This window comes from Mustela erminea, chromosome 3 (genome assembly GCF_009829155.1).
Source record: "Mustela erminea isolate mMusErm1 chromosome 3, mMusErm1.Pri, whole genome shotgun sequence".
NCBI classification, from domain to species: Eukaryota; Metazoa; Chordata; class Mammalia; order Carnivora; family Mustelidae; genus Mustela; species Mustela erminea.
In genome coordinates, this window is record NC_045616.1 from 97,643,734 (window position 1) to 97,668,994 (window position 25,261).

General features: G+C 38.9%; 1 protein-coding gene across 1 annotated transcript in view; it reads left to right on the top strand.

Annotated features, from left to right (window-relative positions):
- The window catches only part of FBN2 (fibrillin 2), a 252,722-nt gene that overhangs the window by 196,022 nt on the left and 31,439 nt on the right, over positions 1-25,261 (top strand). The window contains exons 35-49 of the mRNA XM_032336836.1: positions 2,950-3,072; positions 3,630-3,752; positions 7,551-7,712; positions 8,422-8,490; positions 8,889-9,014; positions 10,455-10,580; positions 11,169-11,321; positions 14,308-14,376; positions 15,234-15,359; positions 15,557-15,682; positions 16,132-16,257; positions 18,211-18,327; positions 20,166-20,294; positions 20,731-20,850; positions 23,744-23,869. Coding sequence (XP_032192727.1) covers positions 2,950-3,072; positions 3,630-3,752; positions 7,551-7,712; positions 8,422-8,490; positions 8,889-9,014; positions 10,455-10,580; positions 11,169-11,321; positions 14,308-14,376; positions 15,234-15,359; positions 15,557-15,682; positions 16,132-16,257; positions 18,211-18,327; positions 20,166-20,294; positions 20,731-20,850; positions 23,744-23,869 — 1,821 coding nt within the window. The remainder of the gene's footprint in view (positions 1-2,949; positions 3,073-3,629; positions 3,753-7,550; positions 7,713-8,421; positions 8,491-8,888; positions 9,015-10,454; positions 10,581-11,168; positions 11,322-14,307; positions 14,377-15,233; positions 15,360-15,556; positions 15,683-16,131; positions 16,258-18,210; positions 18,328-20,165; positions 20,295-20,730; positions 20,851-23,743; positions 23,870-25,261) is intronic.

A 25,261-nucleotide genomic window follows, 5' to 3' on the forward strand; every position in this document is an offset into this window, starting at 1 on the left:
CAAATAATGCCCAGATAAAGAGGGAGTGGAAATGTCTAGACACTCTATCTAAACTACCAGAGTATATAAGAACTCATAAAAGGGCTGACCAAGTAGCATGTCCACAAGTTGAAAGTAAGCAGTGGCAAGCCTGCAGGTGTCTTGTGGAACAGCAGTGAAAGCACACACCAAAAGGAAAGAACCAACCCAGAGAAGAAAACCAAGGAGTAGAAGCAAATTTTCCACAGGTACTTTGTGCCATAGATGACCTTAATGTGAGCCTAAATATGAGTGAACAAGATCAAAGAGATTATAAAAACCAGAAAAGACAAAAGGCAGAAGGGGAGATTGCAGAGCTATGGGAAACAGCAAAATCAGAGACCTACTCAATAGACACAGCAGAGAACAGAAAAGATAGCAGAAAAACATAATGACCAGCATAGAGAATGGACAAAAAGAGGTGGACAAAAAGGTCAGAACAAGAAAGGGGGAAGAGCTTAACACTATGAGAGAAAAGACAAAGACCACAAATGGAGGTATAATCAGTGTCTCTGAAGTGGAGAGCCCAAAATAAATGAACAGAGAAAAGTACTGAACATCCAGACATTTCCCTGAAGTGGAAGTGCTGAATGTTAGAGAAAAAGGTAAATCCAAGACCAGAAATTTAGCCCTCTTACTTTTGTTCACTTAAGCCATAGAGAAGAATTCGTTAGGCTCTAGATGGAGAAGGAACATCACGAACAAAACCGAAACATTCAATACCAGAAGACACGAGAACAAGGCCCACAAAATCCTGAGGACACAGGAGAGGATTTTCTACCTCCGCAGTTAGTCAGTTATAAAAACAAAAGGCAGAAATATTGTCATACGTGAAATAATGCACAGAGAAAACACCTGTGCCCTCCTTTCTTGGGTAACAAAAAAACTTAGAAGTGCAGCACAACCATTTGAGAGAGAAATCTAAGAGTTTCAGTAAAAGACTAACTGATTCCTTTAAGAATCAACACTAGATGCTTCAGAAATAACATTTAAAAGTGAAGATTACAGAACTAACAAAAAGAAGTTGGAAGCATATGTGAATGCTAATTTTTTAAAAAAGATTTTATGTATTTGACAGAGACAGAGAGAGGGACCACAAGCAGGGAGAGAGGGCATGGGAGAAGAAGACTCCCCACTCGATGTGGGGATCCACCCCAGACCCCAGGATCATGACCTGACCCGAAGGCAGAGGCCTAACAACTGAGACACTCAGGCACCCCTAAATGCTAATTTTCTTATCATTCATGGCACAGAAGCCATTAATACCGTCTCAAAATTATATTTGAATTTTAATATAAGGGGAAAAGAGCATCATCTTTTAGTGTTTTTTATCAGCTCTTAACATTAAAAAGTATCTCAGAAACTATGGAAATAAATACAAATTGATCTTCTGCATAGAAATTGTTTCAGCTTTACTCTGTGACTGTGGCTAGAGCAGTATTTGGAATGATGTTCATCAATGACAGTTCCTTCTGGGTGGATGGATTTCTGAGCGATCTTCTGCTTTTTCCACCTTATTTGTGTATTATTTTCTTGGTTTTCAATTTGCTATCAACACTTTTCTGTATTGTTTGAATTTCTGAGTATGCATCAATTTAAATAAAACAAGACAGCATTTGGAAATACCTTTACTTGTGTAAGTGTAAGTATACCCAAGTATTACATTATTTAAATGGAAGTTATTTCTAATAAAGTTCATTTAGAAGTAAAATGCATATGAAGAGGGCTGATAGTACAGTTCCATTTTCACTTCTAGATTAGCAGTATTTAATCATAGACTAGTTTAATGAGTCTGATTCATTTGTATAAAGAGAGTAACTGTCTTTATAGCCTCACCACAAAAAAAGACACATTAATACATCAGTTGATTTTTTTTTTTTGCCCCCAACAATTTATTTCTCTTTACATTAGCAGTACAAGCTCACTAATGATAAGCTGGACTGGCAGAAAAATGAAGTTCCATCAGTTGATCTTTTAAACAAAGTTTGGACCACATTTGAAATCTAATATAGTTGGAACTCATTATTCCTTAACTGTAATGAATGACCAGCAGAACTTTTTAAAGTTCATTCCTGACTGTCTCTAGACAGCATGTTAACGTGACTGGTCTCATCTGGCCTAAAATGAGATGCCTGCCCTGCCTTCTCAGAGTTTGAGGGCATTTGTGTACAGAAATGTCTATCTTCTTCCTGCAAGTAGAAAAATAGGTTATGACTACAGCTGGACACATACCTATATGCCTTCATTTTCATATGCATGAGGAAGGTAACTTCTCCCTTACTGATTGAATTAAATCTTCATGGAAGAGTTTCATAAGTGGAATTTATGTCTTCAATTCAGTGGAGACATTTTAATGAAATTTGTGAGAACATAGAGCAATGGTTGATCTTATTATATGCTATTAGAAAAAAAATACTTCCCTATTTAAAACTAAGTTTATGGTAACAGATTAGACTGCAGAATAAAAAAACATTTTTAAAAAAGTTAAATAATTTTAATGGTATCTTTAATATTTAAAATATGTTCTATACTTTGTATGTTGTGGATGTTTAGAAGACATGTTTGTACTAAGTTATTAGAATCTTGGAATTTATTTTCATTTTTAGTTTTTCACAGTCTCATTCCATTGACATGTTCATATTTAGTTGTGTTTTTTTTTTATTTTTATGCCTTAGGCAAATTCTTTCTCTTTTAAAGTAGAGTATAACCCAAGACAATTAAAATGCTCAGTAAAATAAAATACTTCTTTTAGACCTTTGTTCCATAGATGAACATTAGTTGTTGCCATTTCTGCTGTCTACCTAGTCAAAGAAAAAGAAAATATTTTACTACATAAAAACATCTGGGGAGATAGAAAAATTTATTAATGTGATAAAAATTAACTCAAAATATATTTGTACATAAGAGATTATTATTTCTTTTAATCCTCAGATATTGATGAATGCTCCTTCCAAAATATTTGTGTGTTTGGAACATGTAATAATTTGCCTGGAATGTTTCATTGTATCTGTGATGATGGTTATGAATTGGACAGAACCGGAGGGAACTGCACAGGTATGGCCAGTAAAGGGCTTGATCGTGTTCTTACTAGTTGAGGTGAATATTTTGTGCTAAGTATAAAAATTCCTCAAATTTCTGCTCAACCCTCTGCTTAGCCTGCTTTATACTTCACATTATGTATTTTTTGGGAAAAAAATTGTATTCTGACACACTTACTTTTAACTAAGGGATTGATACATTTTATATAAATAACTTAGTATTAAATATCTAACATGAAACTAGGAAACTGTTTCTTTTTATAAATGTGTGCATGTGTATGTACATAAATACATGTATCATTTAAGCAGATGATGACATTTTTTTCTTCTTCAGCATCCCAACATCTAATTATTATTTATTAAAGAAGTTAAAGGATACTGTCCTGAATACCATGTGGTTGATCTGTAGAACCTGTTGTAGATCTGTCCAAGGATTTGATCTCTGTTTCACTGTGCTGAGGCCTGCCCAGAGATCTTTAATAACTTACAAAGATTCTACCAAATTTGTGGAGATAGCAGTGTGCAGAGAAAAAGTAAAGATGTTGATGTGGGCATTTCAAATGCTTTTCCTAGATATTGATGAGTGTGCAGATCCCATAAACTGTGTGAATGGCCTATGTGTCAACACTCCTGGTCGCTATGAGTGTAACTGTCCCCCGGATTTCCAGCTGAACCCCACTGGTGTGGGATGTGTTGGTAAGTGAAATAAAACTATATAGAGTTAAATATTCACACTTTCATGGTAATGCACTCTGGTGAGTATTTGCTGTAATTAATTTGAAAACAAAATAGTCTTTTCCCCTAACAGACTCCAGATTACCAATATGTGTGGTTACTTGTGTCTTGTTTATCTTCCAAGACAAAGAGAGGAGTTGGAAAAGGAGTGACAGCCTAGATAGCAAAGTGGCTCTCAACCCAAGCTTCACAGTAAAATCCCATTTGGAAATGCCAAAATCTACTGATGCCTACTTCACATCCAGAAATTGAGTCATTGGTGCCTCAGTATTACTTTAAAACTTTGTTGGAGCAAAGGCTATGAACAGGCAGCTGATAAAAGAGAGTACTGCAAAGCAAACAAAGACAATGAGTAAATGCCCAAAGTCTTTAGTAATAAGAATAAATCAAAACACCTGTATAACTTTCACTTTATGCCTAACACACTGACAAAACTTTGGCAATCTGGTTGGTATAAAGTATTGGTAGGAACATGGATCTCAAGGAGCGCTCTCTTCTCCTGGTAGAAGTAAAGATAGGGTAGCTTTGCAGAGAAGATTCTTGGAGAACAGTACCCAGATTAACTGTCAGCATATCATCAGTTTAGGTTTTGAGTTTCTTTGTAGAGCAGTTCTGTCTTTCTTTGTGTGGTTTGATATTTAATGGCCTTATTTTTTCTCAGAGGTCTTCCAAAGAATGGAGGCTCATTGTATCTTAAAAGTACCATAATGGCCCGTTAGACCCTCCTCTGAGTCTAAGATGCAATATGAGATGTTGATGATCTTGTTTTCCCTTTGTCCTAAAATTTTTTGCCATTTTATTATTTTAGGTTTTATTTCATTATTACTCACCAGTTAGGCCCAATGATGCTAAAAACAAAGATGAAAATAATAAAGTGGAAAATCATGCCATCACCTAGAAGGATTGATATAATAGTAAAAAAAATGCCACCATTTCATAATCTTCAGTTTTCTTACTATGTTGCTCCGGGGGTGGCATCATCTTCCAAGAAGGTATAAAAGAACATTGGGGTCACTATATTTGGAATCTTCTTTAGGCACCTATTGAACACAATTGAGAGTTCAGAAGTTTTCACTTTCTGGCCATGGGCAAAGAAAAGAAAATAGGGCGTGAAAAACATTTCCCAGTTGTCAGGTAGATCAGGAGATGGATCGGGAGATGAATGCAACATACACTCCAGTCTAGATTCTAGCGATGGTGGAATTAATCATAGAAGCCAAATGCCAGGCTGCAAGTTTTCAGAGACCAACATCCTAGATAAGATTTTTCAAATTCAAGAATCAAAGAGTGAGTGAATAGTAGACCTCTGTAGACACAGGAAATATGATTCTCATCTCTTAGTAGGAAGAACCTCAACATGCAGTATTTAACAAGTACTTGAGTCATCCCTCCTAATCTTTTATACCCCAAATTTAATTGACACAGGTAAAAGGTACAGGTATTTAGACAAAGGCTATTAAAAGAAAATATGTCATGTAGAAAGATCACTGAGATGACTATCCTAAGTGGTGTTGATAAATCCAAAAGTGATTTTTTTTTAATTTATGGAGCAAAGAAAACAGCTGTCTTCTCATCACCAAAGTGAGGAGCTGTCACAGTTTTCAAAAATGTCTTCAGACATTGTGTTTTAATGATGCAAGAAAAGTAATGCTAAGCTGGAAGCTATTATAGATGTGTTTGAAATGTATAATCAGTTTTTACAAAGTGGATATGTTTCAGGTTCATGCATGGCAGCCAAAGGGCAGGTATTGTGTTTATAGGACCATCTCAGTCATGTATCTCTCCAAAACCAAGAAAATCTGTAACAAAAATTTGAATTTCCTGATATGGGGGGCTAAGAATATGGATACTGTGAACCAGCAGTTTCTCCGCTGGCTCTAGGTGGCAAGGAAAGAAACTCACAGACCCATTCACAGACGTGGGTAAAGACATTGACTGCTACAGTACTGGTGGTAGCATGGACTTCAAAACCATTTCTGGAGAGTAGATAGATTGAAAAAGAATGACAATTGGCCACCCTATAGAGCTGACAGATTGCATATAATAAAAACGGAATGAGACCTATGACAAAATACCATTTATGGAAATTTAAAATGTGCTCTTAAAACCAGAATGCTCATTTTACAAGAACACAGAAGTAAAGTTATTATTAAACATGTTCAGATGGTTGGTTAGAGGACGAGGAGAAGTAAGAGAGCGGAGGAAGGGCAGGAGGAAGCATGAATGCATGCAAACCTAGTAAGAGCAGGACCAAGGCTTAGTTCATCTCTCTGTACCTGCGATTAAGCAACAAAAACAAGAAAGAAAGAAAGAGAGAGAGAGAGAGAAAGGAAGGAAGGAAGGAAGGAAGGAAGAAATTAAAGGCTTTCCAAGTGATTCTCATGAACAATCAGGCATGAAAGCTACATTGTAGGCCATACTGAGTACTTGAGATTATACTCTTGACTGAGAAGGTAAACTGTTGGAAGTACTTCTGAAGGGTTACTGTGGGTATGGGGTGGGGGGGGCGCTGTCAGCTGTCATCACCTCAAGGACTGAAGTCAAGAGTTGAGTTAGGAAACCATTGCAGTGGTCCAGGAGAGAGGTGGCAGTGGTTTGGTTCAGACTGTGGTGATGGGGGCAGTGGTGAGAGGTCCCATTTCAGATACGGAAGTGACTGACTTTATTACTAGATTGAATACAGGATGACAGTAAGGAATCAAAGACTGACTCCAAGGTTTAGGGCCTGAGCAACTGAAAAAAACGGAGCTGTATTTATTGAAAATGCCAAAGACCCAAGAGAGGAGTGGAGTATGTTTTATATGTGGAGGAAGGAGGATCAAGAGTTTGATTTTAGATGAGTTAACTTTAAAGCAACTATTGGATATCTAAGGGGAGAAATCAAACAGGCAGCTGGCAGAACGGCCTAGGGTTCTGGGAAGAGATGAAAAACAGAAATGTTAATTTGAGAGTTCTGAGCAAAAACATAGGATTTGAAGTTATGGAACTAATGATCTAGATGATAATTATGGATCGAGAGCTGGGAAAGAATGAAATTCTTTGATGTCTTAAGTATCCTCTCTAAAGTTGTTACTGACTGCGTTGCCCAAAATTCTCAAAGGTCTCTGTGCAAACTGAACTGAAACCAGATAATGGGGCGGGAAGGAAGCAGATAGGGTTATTGCTATTTCTTTGATAGGATACACAACTTTAAGCTGACTTCTCTGAGATTTTATTTCCATTTTGATAAACTCATGATACCAATTGATTATGACAAAAATTTCTTTCATTCCTATTAGTGAAGATCCAGAAGTTCCCCAAATGAGCAGTTTCTCATCATCTTATTTAGTCTGTGATCTGTATTGATCTCTAAATATAGGAAAGTCCCATTTTTACTCATTCCTACAACACAATCTTGAAAAGATTTAAAGCAAGAGATTGTAGGGGCGCCTGGGTGGCTCAGTGGGTTAAGCCGCTGCCTTCGGCTCAGGTCATGATCCCAGAGTCCTGGGATCGAGTCCCGCATCGGGCTCTCTGCTCAGAAGGGAACCTGCTTCCCTCTCTCTCTCTCTCTCTGCCTGCTTCTCCGTCTACTTGTAATCTCTGTCTGTCAAATAAACAAAAAAAAAAAAACAAAAAAAAAAAAAAAGAGATTGTTTTGTGTGAGAGGTGAAGATGAACGTTTCACATTCATGTGTAGAATCAGAATTTCATCCTTTGCATTGCCTCTCCCCAAAAAGGCATTCTTACTAAGATTTAAGCTCCTGTGTTGCTCTGCAGACAACCGAGTGGGCAATTGCTACCTGAAGTTCGGGCCTCGAGGAGACGGGAGTCTGTCCTGCAACACCGAGATTGGGGTTGGCGTGAGCCGTTCCTCCTGCTGCTGCTCCCTGGGGAAGGCCTGGGGGAACCCCTGCGAGACGTGTCCCCCTGTCAATAGCAGTGAGTAGGGCTCCACATAGGAGCCAGGGAACAAAGTGGCTGCTAAAGACTCACTCCTTTTCTTCTTGTGCTGGGGGAGGGGGCAACGGTGAGGGGGAAGAGTGTGACCTTGGGCTGCTTTCAGGGATGATGCTGGAACCAGCAAAGAGGGTTTGATAAAAAAGGAATTGGAAATGCTCTCTTTTTAATGTTTTTCATGATATGATAAAAAGAAAAAACAATTGTTAACCCCATTCCAGTGTGAATGGTGGCATTGTCAGTCCTCCTTGGGATCACAAAGATCATTCCTGGTTCTTCTCAGGGATTGTTGTAGTTAGGGTTCCTACACGTGTTGTACTCCTCAAGTCTGTTGACTGTGTCTGTAGCTGAAACATGTGTTCTTAGATAGACACCCATGAAACTTGGGAATGGTTGAGTCAGTTTATTAACTAGCCAAATAAGTTGTGTATTAAACTTTCTGTTTTAGAAGCTTTTTTCTTTAGCCAAAAACACATGGTTTTTGTTATTCTATTGTATGTGTAACTTGTGAAGTAGTGACCTTACTTCAAGTAAACTGTAATAAAGACTTAAATGTATTTGAAAGGGCACTAGAGAATGGAGTTTACTCCTCTTAGAGTGTGTTTTGAGTCTGGCAACTGCAAAATGCTTCTTCATTGTCTCAGCCCCTTGAACACTGGTGTCAAATCTTTTCTCTCCCACTGTTTTGTAGCTGAGTATTACACCCTGTGTCCCGGAGGTGAGGGCTTCAGACCCAACCCCATCACAATCATCTTAGAAGGTGAGTGCACCTCTAATTGTCATCCAGATTTAAACAATATAAAGAGAAAAGCTGGCAGAAAAGTTAGTGTGGGGCAATCTAAATAAGATTATTTTGCAAAATGACAGTGGGACCGCTGGTTACCAGGTTGCGGAAGAACCACTGGTAACTGGGAAAGATAGGACACATGACAGTGATTGGATGTCTGATTGCTCTGCAGAGAAACTCTTGTCCCCAGCTTGCTTTAACCGGTCTTCTTGGGTTTTAGCAAATTTGCATGACAAAGCAAATTATCCATGGTCAGAAGAAACATAAGGCATGGAAGTCTCTGTAGGTCATACAGCATCACACATGGGAGGGCTCTAACAGAAACCTTGATGGTGGTACTTGCTGTGAGTGAGCTGTCTGTCCTTCCGCAGATATCGATGAATGCCAGGAGTTACCAGGTCTCTGCCAGGGTGGAAACTGCATCAACACTTTTGGAAGCTTCCAGTGCGAGTGCCCGCAAGGCTACTACCTCAGCGAGGAGACCCGCATCTGTGAAGGTGAGCTGCATGGACACCTTCAAGTTGTTAGCACTCTTTAGAACACAGTTACTGTTAGCCTCGTTCATAACTTTTATCTTGTCCTAGCCATGCTGCTCAGTTGTACAGTGAGAGATAAATTAATTTACAGCTTAGACGCTATAATTTACTGCAATTTTTCTCTGAGTGCATGGATTGATTATAAATGGGGAAAGCTGGATTCATGTGAAAACATCAGTATCAAATAAGCTATTAGATCAAATATGGATAAGAGTTCTATTTTACATACAGAAAGTAGGTAAACTAGAATGCAACTACTAAGTTACTATTTTTCAGTAATTTTTAAATGTCAGGAGGCATCGTATGAAGATGTTCAAAGATGATGCTGATGCCTTTCTTGCTTCTATCCCCTCACTTCTCTGTCTCCTGCTAGACAGGGAACTTCTTGACGCAAGGTCCACATCTTAGTCATCTTTCTAGCTGCAGGTTCTAACTTACAGAAGACTCTTGGGGTTTATTTATGGAAGGAATGAATAAGTTTTTCTAAAAATGAACATTAAACGTGCAAATATAATTTTTTCCATTATAACCTTTCCTTTAGAACACATTAGATAAATGTTTCTAGAAGAAATGTGGTTTTGTAAGGAGAATAAGCATCAGCTGCACTCCTAGAATCCCTGAATGGCTGCTAATTTGAAGGGAGCTATGCAGAGTAAGACTTTCCTCAGAATCAGACCTGTAACTACAGGGAACAAACTAATGGTTGCCAGAGGGCGTTAGCATGATGGGTGAAGGGGAGAGGGAGGTACACAGCATAAGGAGTATGATCACTGATATTGAAATAGTGATGGAACAGGACAGACAGTAACTTTGTCGTGAGCACGGCATAACATAAGAACTTGTCCAATCACTGAGTTGTACAGCCGAAATTAATGTGATGATGTATGTCAGCTCTCAAATTTATGAAAAAGATAAAGGTTTTCCTAACTGCCTTCAGTTTAAAGTTAGCATTAAACTTTAGTTTAAATGACAGAAGAGGACAGCAAGCATTATAACACTTCCATTTGAAGAATATGAAATTTCAATTAAAAAAATATGAGTGCCTGAAGACCCAGGGTGATCAGTGCCTAGTCACACAGGTGGGCACTCTGTGTAAGGGTGTTGGGCTGGGGGCGGCAGGAATATGGGTGCCTTTTGTATTATTTTTGCCACTTCAGAAAAAATTTCTTCTGATCACCTCGATTTTTGAATATTGGCTTTTTTTTTTCTTTTAAAAAAAGACATACTTCGTGTCAGGTCAATGCATATTTTGGGGTCTTTTCTGTAGAACTGCTTTAAATTCTAAATTTTTTTGAAGTATGGCTTTAGGGAATCAGCCATATGTTTTGTTTAGTAGCTTAAATGCTGTAAATTCATGATACAATAGCTGTATGACTTAATGTGTCTCCTTGCCTATTGTAGATATCGACGAGTGTTTCGCACACCCTGGCGTGTGCGGGCCCGGGACGTGCTACAACACACTGGGGAATTACACCTGCATCTGTCCACCTGAGTACATGCAGGTCAATGGAGGCCACAATTGCATGGGTACGTGAGGCCTTGGACAGGGGTGAGGTGACATGCTCACTCACTCAGGACTCAGTAGGATTGTTCAGAAAATTTGGCAATTTAAGAATTTATGAATGATGAACTATTCCACAGGCTTATAAAATTGTGGCTCTGCATCATTCATTTGGGCTTGAGATCTGTATTTCCATGATCCAAAGCCCGAGTCTGAGACACAAAATGTCATCCAGTGTGACACTTACCTATTTCTAAATAATTTGTTTTCCATTCATGTCAGGGGAATATTATTTTACAAACAGAAAATTTAAAATTTAATAATTGTATTACTTTAAAAATTAAATCAGTGCCTTTGAGTAGAGAAATGAGTATCTGTTCATTTTGTTTGCCAAGAAAATTATAAATGGAAATCACTTATCTGAAAATGGGAGAGATCGAAGTTAATCTATGCATGATTTATGTTCAACTTAAAGGAATATTTTAAGTTGCCTCCACATGGCTAAAAAGTACTTCGGAGTTACTAATCAAGAAAGCTTGGTGTCTCCAGGTACATGGATTTCATGAGTAGCTGCTTCCTGCTCTGACTGGTGGGCTTGTTTTTCTGTTACATAGACATGCGAAAAAGCTTTTGCTACCGAAGCTATAACGGAACCACTTGTGAGAACGAACTGCCTTTTAATGTGACAAAGAGGATGTGCTGCTGCACATACAATGTGGGCAAAGCCTGGAACAAACCGTGCGAGCCGTGCCCGACCCCAGGAACAGGTAAGCGCACAGCCGAGCTGCTGCTGCAGGCCCAGCTGGTGACATGTGTGTGTGACAGCTGAGTCCAAGCCACTGTGTGCTAAAACCAGACATGTTCTGTTCTGAGAATACCCAAGGCATCATAGGGCATAGGACGCCATATCCCAAGTGGCCCTTTTTGGGGTTCAAATACAAATTTCTGAGGTATCTTTTGAGGAGGCATCTAGATCCTGAAAATAAGCCCCGCTGCTTAAGAGTGAATGTGTAGCGCATCGGTCCCTTTAAGTTCATTATTTTATAGTGTTCTGGTGAATTATTCAGTTACTCATCAGGCAGGTACTTACTGAGCAACTGTCATGTGTCACTGTGGTCAACTTGGAAGGTGTCTTATTTTGGTTTAAAACCTGTGGTAATTTCAAGTCCATCAAATTCACTAGGTATTGTTTCGTTTCCATCTTAAAAAATCCCCCCAAAAACGGATTTGAAGAGCAGACCTCACATGAAAGCAGCCTATAGCCAACATGTTTTCTTTTTTCTAAAGATTTTTATTTATTTATTTGACAGACAGAGATCACAAGTAAATAGAGAGGCAGGCAGAGAGAGAGGAAGGGAAGCAGGCTCCCTGCTGAGCAGAGAGCCCAATGCGGGTCTCAATCCCAGGACCCTGTTTTCCCCCAAACTTACCTGAAATTTTTAGGCAGAAAATAAAACTGGTCTTTACATGGTAAAATTTTTCTCACAAACTAGAAGATAATAAATTGCTATGAGAGCAAAAAGAAAATGAATGCCTTAAAATTGTTGCTTATTCAGGTTCATTTATGATGTAGACAGTTACTTTCAATATTTGTAGACCCTGTTTGTTGCCGAACATTGCTTAGGGAACACATATTCAAATGTGTTGCTATAATTAATGCAGTAATGAAATGAAAATAAGGAGAAACAGGAAAAGTGACATAGGGATCCTTTCTTGGGGACTCTGATTCAGTGGATAAATGGATTTTCTAAACTAACTTGCCGTAGTTGTGCTCCGAAAAAAACAAATGGAAATGTTTTTATGATTCTGTAATTTAAAAACTCCCATCAGTTAGAAATTGAAGGTCACTGGGTTGGGGAATTAAATATCACTTTTTGGTTTTTTATTGTTGTTGTTGTTTTTACTTATTGATTTCGCGGGGGGGGCGGAGAGAGCGCACAGTGGGGAGGCAGAGGGAGAGGCAGAGGAGACTCCGCCCTGAACAGGGAGCACGATGTGGAGCTTGATCCCTTGAACCCAAGATCATGACATGAGCCAAAATCGAGAGTTGGACACTTACCTGACTGAGCCACCCAAGAGCCCCTAAATATCACTTTTTGTAAGAAGTAAAGGCCTTAGGCGTAAGAGGACATGTCTGCATTTATATTCAAGTTCTTCCACTTATTATCTGACCTCATGTAGATGATTCCTCCTTTCTGAAACTGATTCCTCATATACAGAATAGATGATAAATTAGAAATGAGAGTAACTAATTCATATGGCTCTATAGTAAATGGGAGGACGCATATAAGTTACAATTTATGCATCACCAGACTCTTACAAACTACTGAATCGAGCATCTGTCATGTGTCTCTGTGTATGTTGTGAGTGCTGAGTTGAGCTTTGGTGGATGCAGCACACAGAGCCCCTCCCTGATAGCATGTCACATATGGTCTACTCTCCGTGCTTTACCTAACAGTGTTGTCAGGAGTTTTACTCATGTGTGTTGCCGTGGGCATCAGAAGTGATCTGCTTCTTAAAAAATGAGAATTCTCTTAAACTTCTATTAGCTTGGTGAATTATATGATAGGAGTTACTGTTTTAGTCTATTTTATGCTATGGTGCATTATTTCTGATGCGTCAAATTTCACATTCCAACAAAATAGACATTTATGTTTAAAAAGATGAGATGATGGGGTGCCTGGGTGGCTCAGTGGATTAAGCCGCTGCCTTCGGCTCAGGTCATGATCTCAGTGTCCTGGGATCGAGCCCTGCATCGGGCTCTCTGCTCAGCGGGGAGCCTGCTTCCCCTTCTCTCTCTGCCTAACTCTCTGCCTACTTGTGATCTCTCTCTGTCAAATAAATAAATAAAATCTTTAAAAAAAGGATGAGATGATATGCCTGGGTGGCTCAGTTGGTTAAGCCACTGCCTTTGGCTGAGGTCATGGTCCTGGTCCCAGAGTCCTGGAATTGAGTCCCATGTCAGGCTCCTTGCTCAGCAGGAAGCCTGCTTCTCTCTCTCTCTGCCTCTGCCTGCCACTCTGCCTGCTTGTGCGCTCACTCTCGCTCTCGCTCGCTCTCTCTCTCTGACAAATAAATAAATAATTCTTAAAAAAAAAAAGAGAGAGAGACAAAATTAGTGTCTCATTCATTATTCATTGTTCATCTGTTTCAGACTAGGACAACTATTTTTGCATGCCTGTGCTTTTGTGCAATTTGTAATCCCTTTTTTTTTAATTAAGATTTTATTTATTTATTTGACAGAGATCACAAGTAGGCAGAGAGGCAAGCAGAGAGAGAGGGGAAGCAGGCCCCTCTGCTGAGCAGAGAGCCTGATGTGGGGCTTGATCCCAGGATCCTGGGTTCATGACCTGAGCTGAAGGCAGAGGCTTTAACCCACTGAGCCACCCCGATGCAACCTGTAATCCCTTTTTAAATTTGTACTTTAACCTGGTTTTTTGATGTATATAAATTAGATCATTATTAAAGATCTGCATATCCAAAGAACAAAAGAATTTAAATGCCTACAGTAAATATTTTGAATCTTGTAATATTTACTTCTAACATCAGAGCATTAAAAAGTTACTGAGGGTAATAATGGTAAAGAATGACTAGAATCTGCTTCTGGCAGAAGCTGGTAATACCGAGTAAATATAATTGAGATTAAAATATCGTTATGAGTAATATAAAATATATTTGTCAGTACAAGTATGTAAAATGTTATTTGAAAGGAGTTTGAGAATTTTAAGAGTGTATTTGCTTTATCTTTTAAAGCTGACTTTAAAACCATATGTGGAAATATCCCTGGATTCACCTTTGACATTCACACCGGAAAAGCTGTTGGTAAATTTTCCAGATTATTTTTATTTTAATATATATAGGTAGCATTTTGTAAAAGTTTCTCTGGTGTTTTTAAAGCTTAAAGTGCCATAAAATACAATAATTTGGAGTCTGATCTAGTACAGTTAGACAGGAAGGAACTAACACATTTATAGCCTCTACCGTGTTAATAAGGGTATTACTCTGTCAGCATAGTTTGGTGATTGGGTTATGATCGTTGTAGGACTGTCTCAAGATTTCATACATATCAAGCTAACACCTGAGTTTTTCTTCTCATGAATATTGTATTACATGACTCTAAATTATCCATTTTATTGTACCCTTTAGTTGCTCTTTTTATAACTATATACTTACATTTTTGGTGTATTTTTGCAGGATCCCTTCCTACTGATCTACTTAGGAATTTGCAGAATTATCAGTTATACAAATCATTTTCTTCTGAATGTTGTTCAATTTCTTTCTATTGTTCATTGTACTTTTTTCCCTCAAAGATAAAGTAAGCAATATAATTTAGGAAAACTTAGCTTTCTTCATTAGATGAATAGCAGCAATTATTAGGGGAGCCTGAAACATAACTTGAAGAGGAAGCTTGATTCCCTAAGAAGTTTATTTGGTACATTGACACTAAAAATCACTTGGTGTTAGTTGATCGGCTACAACACTATTCAAAGGAAAGTATTCTATCTTGTGGCCTGTATGCTTTTGTAAACCAAAAAATCATTCATGGCACTCTGGAATTTATTTTTGTGATGCTGAGTGAGTGTTCTCATTCCAGCATACATGTAGCACTGTCCAAGGTTTTTAATGGTAAATATATTAAGCAGAACTGCATATATGTGACTGAATCTGTTTACTTTCAGACATTGATGAGTGTAAAGAGATCCCGGGTATTTGTGCAAACGGCGTGTGCATCAACCAGATTGGCAGTTTCCGTTGTGAATGCCCCACGGGGTTCAGTTACAATGACCTGCTCTTGGTCTGCGAAGGTAATCCGAATGACACATGACCCTCAGCCAGATGAATTCAGTGGACACAAATGGGTTTTAGATGGTCTCCTGATTTGTACAGGGTCTTCTGAGGTACTGAGCAGTATTGAGGAGTGGGTCACCACACGGGTGAAGTGAAGTGAAGGTGATACTCAAGCAATAAGGAGGTCCTCACCTTGGCCTTGTTACTCTTGCAGACATTGACGAGTGCAGCAACGGTGACAATCTGTGTCAGCGGCATGCAGACTGCCTCAACAGCCCGGGCAGTTACCGCTGTGAGTGTGCAGCTGGCTTCAAGCTCTCCCCCAATGGAGCCTGCGTAGGTGAGAGGCCACACCCCGCACCCTCCCCAGCCCTCCTCCAAGCAGCTGGCCATGCTTTCCTCTTGTAACCTATTTTCAGAGAGAATTTTGACAAGATTTTCTAAATAAATCCTTTCGTTCCTATTGAATCTATTTCGCCATATATTTTAGATTAATTTGTGAGGAAAAAAATCCCTTCAGTGGATTTTCCTAGGATTAGACCTAAAATAAAATAGTATCTTTGAGATACTAATCAGCATAGAAAAATGGCCCAATTTTTTTTTGTTTTGTTTTTGTTTAAAGTCGTGGATATTTTCAGGCCTCACTTCTTTTGATTCAGCTGTTGTTACGGTTCATTTTCAGCCTGTCTGTAATAATTAATAGCGGGTTCTAGAAACAGGCCTGTGAAAATATGAAGGAATCTTAATAAAAATCAGACATGTGTAACATGTGTTTTATTTTTGTTTTAGATCGCAACGAATGTTTAGAAATTCCTAATGTTTGCAGTCATGGCCTATGTGTTGACTTGCAAGGAAGTTACCAGTGCATCTGCCACAATGGCTTTAAGGTGTCCCAGGACCAGACTATGTGCATGGGTAAGAAGGAGGACATTAGTTCAGGAGGGCAGTGAATTGAGACTCCCAAGAGCTTACAGGTTGGCCACTTGCTGTGAGTAACTCCCATGCCTCTTGTCAGAAACAGTCTCACAACAAGTTAGCTCTATTAAATGGCTTATGCCTTTATTCAATGGAAAATTTGTGAGCAGGGACACACCACAGTATGTTCTTTGGTTCACTGTTCACAACCTTTTTGCTCAGATGCCTTCACACGCTTCTCAAGCACTCTGGGACACTCAGGGTTCTGTGGAAGTCACCACAGTCACCAGCTATCCTTTACCCTTCTCTGTTCCTGCTCAGAAAACATTTCCAGCTGCAAGAATATAAGGGAGTAAGAGTAGTAAGAGCAACAGTATTGAAATACTGTCACACACATATGTACGTTTATATGCTTTTCCACCAAATCACTGAATACATGGGACTTACTGGCTGCTTTTGTGTTTTAACTCTTAAAAGCATGTTTAGAAGCAAATGTAACAAAACTCTAAAATGTTCCAGTAGCTTGTGTAATGGTTAGCTGAGCAGTAATAGTGTTCAGTAAGTACTTGCTGAGCCAACACATGAGGAGATTTGAAAGGTGGATGGGCTGGCCACCTTGCAGCCCAATCTGGGAACTCAGCGTAAATCCTTCAATCTGATGTCAACAACAGGCTGTATCTCAGGCAAAAGAGTTCTCCATGCACTGCATTTGAAAGAGGAAAATTAAATTGAAAACTTGGCTATTTATAATTAGCACCTTCTCGGTTTAGAAAAAGCTGAACTCGTGCATCTGCTATTTTGGAGTTGAAGATATTACCTGTATGAATGGTAAATCAGATTTCAGTACTACAGGACTAGTTTCCTTTATGACCCATCCATACCTCAAGGACCACCTGGAGAACTAGCCATCTGCTGGCCTTGTAAGACTTCAGCTGTGGCAGTGGGGAAAACTCTCCAGGGGATGCTTGTACAAGGGACAAATGGAGGATCTAGCACTCTTTGCTTGAACTTTCTGAGAATGCTTGCTCATGCGTGCTTCTCTTGGCTGTACTCTGTGAGAGAGAGAACATGATTTTTTCTAAAAAATATTTGAGGTTTGATTCAGAAATTCATATGGAGAAAACATGCCCTCAATCCTAATAATTAATTTATGATAAAAGTCAGCGAGACTCCAAAAAAAAAAAAAAAAAAAAGTCAGTGAGACTCCTTGATAATCTCTTTTTTTAAAAGATTTATTTGAAAGAGATTACAGGTAGGCAGAGAGGCAGGCTGTGGGTGGAGGGATGGGGGTGGGAGCAGGCTCCCCACTGAGGAGAGAGCCCCATGCGGCTGATCCCAGGCCCCTGAGATCATGACCTGAGCTGAAGGCGGCTGAAGGCACTGAGAACCTAGGTGCCCCAATAACCTCTCTTAAACAAAGCTTTCTTTCTAAGGAACAGTACCCTTTTTTGCATAGAAGAGTTCCAAGAGCCTAGAATTCATTGTCTAGGGAATCTGTTTTCTTATATGAGGATGACCTTTCTAAATATATTTTTAATTCCATTTTTTAAAGGCTTATAATAATACTGAGTTCTAGTGGACTTCTTATTTGGATTCTATTAATTCATAAAATTAATTTCAGGAAACTGAAATCTACCTTTATTATACTGATCAGATTAGGGTGTGCAAATTTCTGAGGGAGTTGTGTTGATAATGATTGAATAGAACAAATTGTTTAGTGTTTCAAACAATTGGTTTCCTTACAGTTGACAAGCAAACCCATTCATTAAAGCATCTGCATTAAGGGAATGCTGGCTTAGCATACTCATTTCCCTAAAATGAACACGGGTTCCTAAGTATTAAATGAGGAAAATCTAAGTGAGTCAGTATTTTTTTTAAAAAAATGTAAATGTGTAACCAGCTCTGTATTGCTGCTTAAAAATTGAATTCCTTGGAGCCACTATTTCTTTGTAGATGTTGATGAGTGTGAGCGACATCCATGTGGGAATGGAACTTGTAAAAACACGGTTGGATCCTACAACTGTCTCTGCTACCCAGGGTTTGAACTCACTCATAATAACGATTGCCTGGGTAAGTACTCTGTCCTCTGTGGCTACCGTTTGCTGTTGGCACAGTATACTGAAATAAGGAATAAATCCAAAGAGTAAATCAGATGTTTTATTATTAAAACACAAATAGGTGATGAAAGATATGTAATAACATTGACTAATTTCCAGTTAACTAAAGCTGTAGTACTGGTTTAAGTAATCACAAGACAGTCTGCTGTGTCAAGTACTTCTGTCAGTCAGTCATTCGGTCAGTGTGGGGGAGGGGTGACATGCAGATAATAGAAAATCTGCTGGGATTGCTCTATGGTTTAGGGTGGTTTCTACCCCTTCAATGGGATCAGATATAGACCTGTCATTGTTTCAGTGCTATTGCAAGTATTTCCTATAATTTATTCTTGTTTTATATTCAAATACTGACAGAGTGTCCAACTTAAAAACATGTTGCGTCTTTAAACTTCATTTTCTGTCAGCCTTTGAAATGAGGGATTCCTTTTCCCACAGAGAGGGGGGATTGGGGCTACGTCTCCACATTAGCCCTCAGAAACCTATTTGATTTCAATTTTGAACAACCGTAAATTTTCACAGGAAAGTGGAAGTGTCTGCTATGCGTGGTACAGAATTTTATTGTGTGCCCCTAAACAACAATGATTAAAACAAGAATTAATAATGAGTAGGGGAGTTTCCTTAAGTCAGTGGAGAGCATGGCAGGAGGAAGCACGAACAGATGCTGAGCACATGTCTGTTTACCATACACAAGGCACTGTGCTGGTGTTTCATGGTGGACATTCCTTCATTCACATGGTCCCGTAAGGTATGTGACAGCAACACTGCCTGTCAACCATTCCAGACCAGTGCTGCTCACACCACCTCCAGCCTCTGATTTATGCCAGCACAGGCTTCTCTCAGTTTTGGTTTTTCTTTTCTGTTTTTGTATGTATGTATGTATGTATGTATTTGAGAGAGCTCATGCACAAACACATGTGCATGTGCATGTGAGTTGGGGGAGAGCAGAGGGAGAGAGTGTTCAAGCAGACTGTGTGCTGAGCATGAGGTCCAATGGAGGGCTCGATCTTGGGACCCTGAGACCATGACCTCAGCTGAAATCAAAAGTCAGACGCTTAACCAGCTGAGCCACCCAAGCACCCCTGTTTGTATTTTTTTCCCAAATTCTGCCACTGTGAAAAAATTTAGAGCTAACGACATTTTTTTCAACTACCACCTTCTTATCAATAATTTCTCAGACCCTTTGTACAACCAGGGAGAACTAAAGACACCGATAATGGCTCTGATCTAAACACAGCCTTCAGAAACCTACAATAATTAATTGAGTAATTACTCCAATGCAGTTGGCCCTACGTTTTGCTGAAACTTAAGATTTTTTTTCTTTCAAGTTCTTTACTTTGTCAGCAAAATACATGTTAGCAGTTCTAGAGTATATTTAATATAATTGATTTTTCTATATATAATATGCTCTATTATCTGTGCTTTGAATAGTGTCAGCTTATCTCCACGTACAGTCATCAGCAAACTGGGCCATCAGGTTAAGTGTGTATACCGTCTGGTCTCCAAGAAAAGAAAATTGAAAAGAACAGAGAACTTCACCATAAACCTTCAGTTTTTATCTGGCTATAAATTTGAGTTCTATTAATATCAAAACTTGGGGTTGAAATATAGTAGGGATCTCCATGACTGTATTAGTCACATACTGCTTCCACTGGGAGCTGTTTTTCTCTGTGTTGATGAGGATTGCAGTGAAGTGTATTTGAAAACGTGTGGCAGTGAATATGTTTTTACATTGGAACATGTAATAATATATGTGTAAGAGTTCTTTCTGAAAAGCTTATTCCCGTTTGCTTACAGATATAGATGAATGCAGCTCCTTTTTTGGTCAGGTGTGCAGAAATGGGCGGTGTTTCAATGAAATTGGCTCCTTCAAGTGTTTATGTAATGAAGGTTATGAACTGACTCCAGATGGCAAGAACTGTATAGGTAACTATCTACCAAGTAAACAGTCTTTGTGTTGTTTTGTTAAATAATGATGTGACTTTCCACCCCACTCCCCGCCAACACACACTTGGAAACCCTCTAACATTTCATTTGATCATCTGATTATTTGACCAATATAAGATACCATGGGAAATTTGGGTGTAAGGAATATCACCAGCAATTGGGAATGGCTTGTCTGAAATGTTTTCATTGGAAGAGAGCTTGGGGCTATCCATGACACCATAAAAGGAAACGAAACAACCCAGGAAAACCAGCCTCTTGCCAAATGAGTAATATGAAAGATGGCAGAAGAGTATCTTAGGGCATGTTGTCCATAGTGACCCAACAGATCAGAGAGACCAAGTTGAATTCACATTAACATCATTTGGCAACAAGGACCTCATAGTTAAGTCATTTTTTGTCTTGTTTCTCTTTAAAGATACTAATGAGTGTGTCGCTCTCCCTGGCTCTTGTTCTCCTGGTACCTGTCAGAATTTGGAGGGGTCCTTCAGATGCATCTGTCCCCCGGGGTACGAAGTGAAAAGCGAGAACTGCATCGGTAAGGTTAACACTTGTTCTGGGCTCCACGAAATACTCAGTCTAAGACCCGAGCCAGACCCTATAGCAGGACAGTAAATGCAAACCATGGCCGGCAGGCTCACCCACGGAATTAAACATAGAGCTACCTACAGCTGCTTCACTGAACCATCAGAATCGATTTGAAGGTAGAATGGTGGGAACAAAGCATTTAGGAACATGGGGTTTTTCACTAACAGAAATGTTATACCAGTCAAAGAATTTTCAGTGCACTCTTAATCTTTTTTCCAAATGTCAACAAGAGACTTTCTACTGAATTTAAAGAGAGTCTACAAAAATTGTAATCTTTGGCAACCAATTTTAAAACAGCTATTAAAGGTGTCTAGAGTCCTAGAAATGTGGAGCAGAAAATCTTGACCACGCTGTTGAGACATTTTTTTCCTTGGGAAGGCCTCATGTCAAAACAGAAAATATTAATCCATTTGTCGTGACAGATGTTTTTCTGCTGAAACTCCTCCAGCATACAAGAATACTGTAACCACATCAAAAGTTGGTCCCAGAATTGCCTGGTGAACATGATGAAGGCGGACCTTTTTACAGTTACTTAATTTCACTTTTATACAAATTATTTTTTACAGTCTTGTTGAAATTCAGAAGCACCATCCTAGTGTGGTTCTTCTAACAAGAAATGATCACTGAGGGGTTTTTTGCCTTTGATTTATCCAATTTTAAAAAACTTGTTCTGTGTAGTTCTACTGTTCACTTTCCAGGGACTCAGAACTGAAGGAGACCGTTTACTCCATTAAATTTAATTATTTTTTAGACCATGTGATTTCATATACTGGATACCCCAAGTCATTCCAGTTCAGTCTTTATATCTTTTCCCTTTCTTGATCTGCATACTGGGTGCATTGTAAAACTATCTGGTGTTTTTAATCCTTAAAACATAGTAAAGACTAGAAGCATCTTAATAACTTTCTTGAAAACTAAAAGATCTTTCCTTTTTTTTTTTTTTAAAGATTTTATTTATTTATTTGACAGACAGAGATCACAGGTAGGCAGAGAGGCAAGCAGAGAGAGAGGAGGAAGCAGGCTCCCTGCTGAGCAGAGAGCCCGATGCGGGGCTGGATCCCAGGACCATGAGATCATGACCTGAGCCAAAGGCAGAGGCTCAGGCACCCCAGATCTTTCCTTTTTTAAATTTTCTTTATTCCATATTTAATCTCAGTTCTTCTTTAGCCCTATATTCCATCCTTTATGGGACAATGACGATAACAATGTGTCAGCAATTAGAAGGAAAAAGAAAACATGTATTTCTCTGTATCAGAAAAGCTCACCTACCTTTTCTCTTCATGAAAAAAAAAAATTTGTGATTCAGTAACCTTTTATTCAACTGCATAAATTTTTTTTCCTCATCCATCATTAGCAACACTCCTATTTTGCATCTCTGAAAAAATGATCTTAACTTCATTGTAAGACTTACTTTCTTTAGCCTACAATCTTTTCTACCAATTTTACCCAGATGAAATGATTCTTACACACACTTACACAAACATACACATATCACACATGTACACACACACAAATTCATTACATCTTTCAGTGTGTGCTACATTGAATGATTGGCACCTTTTAGGTGCTGGGAATGTAAAAAGATACACTCATACCTTTAGGTAACCAGAAAAGAAAAGACCTATTTTGTAATAGGTAAAGCTGCCTTATAAAGACATCCTTGCCATTCAGTGTGACAGATGTAAGAGCACAAGCTAGGGCTGTGAGGACAGTGGTTAAAAGAATGGCAAGTCAAGGAAGCTCATCCCAAAGGACTGGTGACTTTTGAGGTGGCTTCTAAATGTTGGACAGGAATTGACTAATCAGAGAAAGGAACAGAACAGAGGTGCCTGGAAAACACAGGCACCCGGGGTGTGGGAAGGGGCAGTGAGTGGGCTCAGAAGACTGAACTCAGTCATGCAGGCAGTGTGGAACAGGGCAAGATTCGGTTTTTGGTTTTTGTTTTTTTTAAAGAAAGGGCATGGTATGATTCACTAAAATTCTACAAATATAAACAGAGAATGTAGTATATGCCTGACACCGTGCTAGTCTGAGCAGGCAGCAGTGACCCGGACAGGTGTGTCCTGTCCTCGTGGAGCTGGCATTCCAATGTTGCCGGAACTGTGTAACATTTCCTCACTCCAGATGATAACTCCCTAAATAAGGACTTCCGATGGGGGAAAAAAAAAAAAAGGCCAAATATCACTGGTAAGGAATCCATATATACTTGAGGGACCCTTTCCAGGGTGCCATGGGAATGATGAAATTCTCAAACCATGTCAGAGTCCCCTTGGTTCCATGGGCACAGATTTTCAAGTAGACAGCCTGGTGGCAGTGTGAGGGCACAAGAGGGAGACATGGTAGTCTATTAGAAGATTTACGGTAATCCTGGTGGCTGGGGAAGTTGAGTTTGAAAGCCCAGAAGAGGTGGAAGTGACAGGGCACATGCTGCCTGCATCTAGAGTACAGGAGGAATAAAGGTGATCTTAAACTGGATGGCCAGAGAGGATCATCAGAGAAGGAGACCTGTTGTGGCCGTGACACCACGTAACTAGGATACTGAACTGGTCACGTGGGATAAGAAGGTGGACATATACACAGCCCTAGGGATCAGGTGCAGGGAGGTGGAGTTCTCTTGGGCTTCTGGGCTATGTGGTTGATTGAAACTGGATATAATCTTTGACTTCTGAAGAGATAATAGTTTCCTTTTAAAGAACAGGTTATACCTACACATTATATACTCTCGTTTCATATTAAATAATCAGTGGCTAGCAAATAGTGGTAGGATGGACAAATTGTTTATTTTCAAAGACTGAACAGTATATTGATTTACTTAAATTAATACATTCTCTGCTCTTGTCCAGATATAAATGAATGTGATGAAGATCCCAACATCTGTCTCTTTGGTTCCTGCACCAATACTCCTGGGGGCTTCCAGTGCATCTGCCCACCTGGCTTTGTACTGTCTGATAATGGACGCAGATGCTTTGGTAAGCTTTGGAATGATTTCTCTGTCGTCATTTGCTCTTAGGAACATCATAGCTAGACAGTAAACCCTCATGGAAGTGTAGGTCACTACAAAGTGCATGTCTATGGCAAATATGTCTAGGTTTAAAAAATTAGGTCTCAAAACTGTGTGCACTGGACACTTCTAAGGTATTTTGAGTTTTTGGATCTGTTTCCACATTTTCTTTTTTTTATTTTTTTTTTTTGGTGGTCAAAAGTCTTTATCTTAAATCTGAAAAATAACCTAAAACTCCTTTGCTTTCCTCTTTGCACATATGATTTTAAGTTTTAACTCTTGTGAATTACGCCTAAGATTTGAATTATGGGATATTGGCAAATTTATACATTTTTAATGAAATATACAAAGTCATATATATATATATATATATATCTCAACATAACTTTTAAATTCAGGCTTCTAGAAAGCTAACTTAGAAGCCCACACTATATATACTGAGTAATGATATTGAATGTTACAGTTATGAATGGATAGAAAGATTGTTGTTGTTTTTTTTAAGATTTTTATTTATTTATTTGATAGAGATCACAAGTAGGCAGAGAGACAGGTGGGGTGGGGGGAGGGGGAAGCAGGCTCCCTGCCAAGCAGAGAGCCCCACGCTGGGCTCGATTCCAGGACCCTGAGACCATGACCTGAGCCGAAGGCAGAGGCTTAACCCGCTGAGCCACCCAGGTGCCCCTGGATAGGAAGATCATTTTTGTCTTGTGATGGGAGTTTAATTCGATGGCCCATCAGAGCCACAGCTCAGACTCTATAAGTGAAGTATTATTTTAAATAGTAGGAACAACATTTATACATATTTGTGAAAAGATAGAACAATGCTTATACTGTATTTTTAATTTGTAGGCATAGTTCTCAAGCAGAAATTATCTATCCTTAATAGAGATGAACATAGATAAGCATCATAATGTTTGTTTATAACCAGATTACATATTAATCGACTTATTTATATTCTAACATCTTAGCTCTCAGTCTCATTCAATGAAGTTCTTGTACAATGAAGTTCTTGAATTTCTTTCCTATGCCTCTTTTTTCAAGGTAATAAATCTCAAAGGAAATCAAATTAAGTTCTCTATGCTTTTTAACATCCTATTTGCAAACTGTTATCTTGTCTTACTGTGTACAAACAATATGCTAGAAGTAAAAGGAAAAATATTTAACAGAGAATACCAATAAAATTAATTTTCCCAGGTCATAAAATCTAAGACCAATAAATCCACAATGAAGGGATTAAAAACGGTCAGCATTCATTGCTCTGTTATTTTTCATCACTTTCTGCTTTCTGGGCAATGCTTACAGCATTTTTACAGGACCATTTCTTCAGGCTCATGCATAGTGCTTGGCATCTAGTAACCTC